The sequence below is a fragment of the Anoplopoma fimbria genome, chromosome 9 (genome assembly GCF_027596085.1).
Source record: "Anoplopoma fimbria isolate UVic2021 breed Golden Eagle Sablefish chromosome 9, Afim_UVic_2022, whole genome shotgun sequence".
NCBI lineage: Eukaryota > Metazoa > Chordata > Actinopteri > Perciformes > Anoplopomatidae > Anoplopoma > Anoplopoma fimbria.
The window spans coordinates 19,734,453-19,740,834 of NC_072457.1; the positions used below are offsets into that span (position 1 = coordinate 19,734,453).

General features: G+C 43.2%; 1 protein-coding gene across 2 annotated transcripts in view; it reads right to left on the reverse strand.

Annotated features, from left to right (window-relative positions):
* pax5 (paired box 5) overlaps positions 1 to 6,382 on the reverse strand; it is a 53,355-nt gene that overhangs the window by 37,494 nt on the left and 9,479 nt on the right. For both annotated transcript variants that reach the window (XM_054603881.1, XM_054603880.1), the window contains exon 2: positions 380 to 545. In XM_054603881.1, coding sequence (XP_054459856.1) covers positions 380 to 545 — 166 coding nt within the window. The remainder of the gene's footprint in view (positions 1 to 379; positions 546 to 6,382) is intronic.

Sequence of the window (6,382 nt, forward strand, 5' to 3'; positions counted from 1 at the left end):
GCTTTGAAAAGGCAGAGAGAGAGAGAACGGGAGAGAGAGAGAGAGAGAGAGAGAGAGAGAGAGAGAGAAAAGGGAGGGAGGTGTAGTGGAGAGACACAGAAATATTGAGAGGGGTCGGGAGAGAAATACAGGATAGGAGGTAAGAGAGGAAGTTTAAAGGGGCAAAAAGAAAGAAATCAGGAAGGAGAAGCAGCGAGTGAGCAGACGGCGGTCAGAATGCAGCTTGCTCATGCTGAGGGAGTCAAAGAAATGGCAGAATGGACACCAAATGAGTCAGCGTGACCTTACAGGGGCTTCAGTTTGGCACTGAAAGTGTTGAAAAAAAAGATGGCGTCAAACCGAGAAACCAACGCTTTAATAAACCTCGGCCCACGTTTACCTGCCCAGTATCTTGCTGACACACCCGTGGCTGACTCGCAGCTGGCGCGAGATGTCGCAGGGCCGGACCCCTTGGTGGGCCAGTTCCACTATTCGCTGCCTGACCACGTCCGGGAGGGGCCTGCCGTTTACAAACACGCCTCCGAGCTGGTTCACCCCGCCGTGTCCTGGAAAAGAGAGGCCGAAAGAGAGAAGAGAGTGGAAGACACGTCAAAACAAGGTCAAGGATGAGCGAGGGAGAGAGGGGTGCTATGGCCGCCTAGGTTTGAATTAGGTTACAGGCAGTGAAATAAGACAAAGATAAAGTTATTTGAATGTGAGTGACAAAATGAAGGCCTGGACGAGTGTGACCTTACAGATAATATCAGTGATGACAAAAACTTCTAGATTTACTGCATCGTTAGTGTCCGAGGCCTCGTCTTTACTCTAATTACTTTTTTGGGTAAAAAGCAACAGAGATTTCCCAAACTCCTGCTTTTCCGACATGATCTTAAAGAGACAGACTGCCACAAAAGGCCGTTCAGACGGCCATTTATCCGCGATGTTGACATAAGCATCACATCCAATGGCCACATTCCAGTCTGGATTAAAAGCCTCGGCATTTGATCAGACTCGCTCGCTGCCTGTTCTCACCCTTGTGGATTCAACTCTCCCGGGTTGGGAGACAAAAGTCAACCAAAAACAAACACCATGTTGTCTTCCTGCCATTAACAGCTTGTTTCTGTGCGACAACGGTGGATGGAGCTGGACGCTCACATTAAAAAACGTAGTGAAAGTTGAAGCACATCTGCTCAGCTGAAAATGTAAACACACAAAGTCTCTTACTTTGCCGATGGAGGTGCTTTCTGTGTGTGTGCATAATGTTATCATTCTTTATGAGGTTTGGTTAAAACTATAATGGGCTAGAGCCACGCTCTCTGGACTAGTATCCCACTCCTGCTGGATTAAATTTAATATCTCAAATCCATGTGATTTCTCTCCCTGCCACTGATTTATCTAGCTCAGCACAATAGTACCAGTTTGACTGTTCCAAAGTGCAAGCTCTGCCCATTTTCAAGCGGGGCAGAGTGAGCTTAGATCTTCAGTAAATGAGGGGATTCATTATTGACCGACTGGCCCCTTTATTTAAGGATAACATCCCCCCCAAGGAATTAAATGAAAGAGAAAAGGACTGGTATAGAATAGAAAAAGGAGACAAGCTGAACCTTTATATCATTCTGTTCATAGTTATTGAACTGTTTGAATCCATCGCTCTTCTGCTATTGTAACTATCAGACCTAGAAAATCTATAGCCACCTGATAATTCATCTGACAAACTTGTATTTTGATTGACATATTTAAAGGAACAGAAAGTAGAAATCGGGTGCGAATTGGAGCAAAAGAGCGGCGAGGATACTGCCGAAATACTCTCATCACCACATAGGTCGTTCATATCCCGATAACAATGTCACCATTTAGCGCGTTTTCTGGTAATTCAATAAATAAATAGTTGGTTTTGTATACTCCTGTGTGAATTAAATACACGCGGGATGAAAATAACTCAGTATTTTCTCATTCCATTGAAACTTTAGTGCAAAAATTATGAGAATTTCTGAGAAATTTGACCTGTTTGGACGACTTAGTTGCACATCCCAATATTTCGGTACATGATTTCATCGTAATACGATTCCTTTGAAAAATAAATAATCATATTGCATTATGGCCCAGCTCTAGAGCAAAGTAAAACCTGGGATGTAGTTTGCATCCATATAGTTTACAAGTCAGAATATAACGGGGAAAAAAAGGTTCCAATATGACGCCTTTAAATATCTTGTTTTGTCTGATGGACAGCCCAAAACGCAAAGATGCTCAGACTATCAGGGATGACCGATGGTCATGTCGGAGAAGCTGAAACCAGAGGATTACTGGCATTTTTGCTTACAGAGTACTAAATTGATTATTTTTTAATAGGATGCCAATCGACTAATGGACTAACCAACTAATTGTGGAGCACCAGTCCGGGAGCCTATCCCATCATGCACCTGAGGAGGGGCAGGTTCACTCATTCACACCTCTGTTAACTCTCTCTCCGTTGAAAGGCTACAAACAGCCGACCGATCTGAACCTGCAGGGGCCTCTTGCTGAGCGACGACAATGCTAACCGCCGTTTCAGACAATATAACATGTAATGATATAATAAGTCAGCAGTAGTGGGATCCATACGCTCTCTCCCCCGCTCCCCAATAGTGTGTGTATTTACTGTACATGTATGTATCTCACCAAAGGCAGAGTGTAAATCAACCAGATTATTTATTTTTTTGCCACATAATCCACTGGCTTTTGTATTACCATAGTGATTACGTCTTTAGGGGAAACACACACACACACACACACACACACACACACACACACACACACACACACACACACACACACACACACACACACACACACACACACACACACACACACACACTAATCCTAGCTGTGGGGGTAATAGATTTTAAACACATTACCCCAGCAGGGATACCCCCTTAAACACAAAGCTGTCCCCTGAACCTGTGCCCCCGTCCTCTCCTTCCTTCCATCAGCATAAAATAAAGAAACACAAACAAACACATGCACACACTCCTCCAGCTCAAACAGAAACACATCCACACATAAAGTGTGAAGTCTACACTCTCTACACGCTCTGTGAAATCGAACAGAGCTGCTTCCAAGCGGCGGGACGCGCCGGGTCACTGTCTCCCTCACTGCTTTATTTTCTGGAGATAGAAGAAGCCTCATTATGCAGATGCCTGCCTCAGACAGCGCGGTTTGAAAAAGCAATCGTTCTTTACAAAAGACACCAATGTGTAGACGCAGTCATATTTCATGCAGTGTCCGCAAAAGCTGTGCTAAAAGTCTAAATGGAACAGCCAGCATGAACGTTAAAGACAATATGTTCACATCAGCTGTATCAAAAGCTGTTCAATTAAAGGAGCAGTCCACTCAATTACAGGATATGTGTTTGGATTTTTCTGATTTGTTTTGGCATGGCTTTGTTGGGACAGGTGGATTAGAGGGACGCATTTACACATACAAATCTGTGTATTCATCATGCAGGAGTACAACTAGCAAGTAATAACACTCGTGTTTTGAAGCTCTGGAGGAGCTTCGTCAAGTCTTGATAAAATAACCCTGTCAGTAATCCCAGACACTTATGCATTGTGGGAAATGTAGTATCGTGCGTTTTTTCGAGCTTGACCCGTACGGAGTAAAAGTCAGGACCTCTGTAGGTTTGATTTGGACTTGTTGTTCTTTCCTTTAAAAACTATCTCTCAGAAGTGTCCTAACTTTATGAATCACTAAACATTTCCTCTTCAGTAAAATCAACTGTGACGACCTTTTTGAGCGGTGTTTTTTTTTTTAGGGATTTTGATGTGTGAATAATTCTGGGCAGCACTATAGGTCATCCCTGAATGAAGATGGGCCTTCACTGGGAATTGACCACATTTTTTGGTTTACTGGATTCGGTCGAAGGGAATTTGGAGCACACACCCAGGAAACTGTCTTGTACTACATCTGCCGGTTTGAAGTAATATTAAACAGAGATCAGTAATATTATATTATGATGATGAGTTAGGGGCTTGCTTTCAATGTAAACAGATAACCTAAGCAGCTCCTGGGCCAGGGCTTATTTATGGCCCAAAATCACAGATCTCAAACATGGCTCAAAGGGCTTCACAATCTGGATTGTAGTGTGGATCTTAATTTTCTTTTTTACATATTTTGGGACATTTTATCCCTTTGTTATAGCAGAGAGATGATCGGAAGGTTCTTGAATGTTGTCGTTCAGGGTCAGCACCTGAACCCCACTGCTGTTGTTTTATTTCTAATCCTGGGATTTTACCGGAAATCCTAACTGTAATGTCCCACTTGGTGTTGAGACGTAGAAGAGAAAACTTACACACACACATACACACACACGTACACACTCACTTTCAGACGTTCATAAAAGCAAGAACGAGCCCGCTGACCTACATGGACAGAAATCCTGAACACACACACACACACACACACACACACACACACACACACACACACACACACACACACACACACACACACACACACACACACACACACTCGTTCTCTGTGAATGTTTTGTACAAGTGCGAAGGCATTCTTCCCTTCCTCCTCTTCTTATTATCACGTCCCGAAAACCTTGCCATGAATAAAAGCACAGATTTTTTTTCTTTCTCTTGGCGGGGTCGTTTATAGAAGCCGACTGTGCATACGCCCTCCTCACCACAGGTATCTTGCAGAGAAGACACCCCCCCTCTCTCTCTCTTCCTCCCCCCTCTCTCTCTCTCAGATAAGAGTAAATGAAATGGTTCCTTTCACCCGTCCTATCTGGGCCGGGGCATGAAATACGCCCTGCTTTGTAAAGAGATGGAGAGGAATGACTTGTGACCTACAAAAAAAACGTCCAGATAACTATTTATTCACTTATCAGTGTATTTACTGTTGGCATTAGACGTTCAGACTCTCACCATCCTCGGGGTGGGTGATGGGGATTATGTGTTTGAAATTTATTTTTTCTCCCCAAGCCCATAAATACACTGATAGGGGCAAAACGCAATAACTTACACATTCTATAGAGGCATTTGTTTATCGGCCACTGAGGCGTAATTCTCTAAATTACAGACTTTATGCCATGTTTTTACACAGCTGGTGAGAAATGGTGATGGCCTGGACTGAACTAGATCTTGCAGTTTTTAACATTAATCCAGGGGAAAGTTGCCAGAAACGGCTTTGCATTTTTGGGGGGAGGACTATAATCCCCGAACTACATAAAATGCATTTTCTTAATGTGCCACCTGACATAAGAATGCAAGGCTGATGTTCCCTCACAGCTGTGTGGGTTTAGTGAGGGAGGTCCAGCCATTCCTCACACTGACCAAACAAATTAACCACTCGCTCCGGGAAATTCAATCAAGGTTGGCCAGCTCCTGAGGTTTTGTTGCAAATTAGATACAAAGATTCTCCCAAATGAGGGGGGGGTCTTGGCTTTTAAAGGTGTTTCTGTAAAAGCTGAGTCTCCAGAGGCATCTAGAGCTTAGTTTTCATCCCGGCAAAAAAAAACAGGATGAGAGAGGGACAGAGACAGCCAGGGGACCCGGGGTCATTATGCAGCCCCCATGTTGCATTTTTTTATTTATTTACCCTTTAAAGGAGTTGGCTAAAAAAAAGCCCAGCACCTCCTTAAATGTGTGATTGATTCACTGTTTCCAGGAGGAAAAAAAACTGAGATAAAGCAGAATATATTCGAGCTCCCCCATCCAGAAAATAAAGTCCATTAAGCTCTCTGTCTCTCTGCGTTCCTCCCTCCCTCTCTCATCTCTCATCTGCCTCGTCACGGCCTGACGGCTCAAAAATAAAGCAAAAGAGAGAAATCGCAACAACACGCTGCCGGTTCTTTACCTCTCTCTGTGTCTCTCGGAAGAAAAAAAAAGAAAGAAAAGGGAACTAGAAATTACTTTTGGCTGAAAACCTGTATGGAAAGTTGCCCCGTAAGAATACAGATGAAGCACATTTCCTTGAGCAAACAGTCAAATAGATCTGTGAGATGTGCCAGCCAGGCGTTTTTTTAAGGACGTGTAGAGCTATTATTATTTCTTTCTTCCTGAAAGGTGGAATGATTAATATTCTGTGTGAGTCAGGGAATCAAGTAAATGAACGGGTGGATTAATAAAAGCTTTCTAATATCAAAAGAAGTCCGTTTTACAGAGATTCCCGTAAGAAGAAAAAAACCCATTTTGATTTAAAAAATAAGAGTTGAATGAGGGCACTTCAAAATAAAACTGCTACACTTTCGTTTTATTTAGTGGACAGTGTTTGGGGGAAAAAGATTGTGTGTTTTTGTTTTAATGTAGAAAACGTGGTTCTCATTTAACTCATGAGTCGATCACCAAGGTATAGGCCACGGCCTCGCCTGCTCAGTATTCAACACGCCACCATTACCATCACAATACGTGATTAT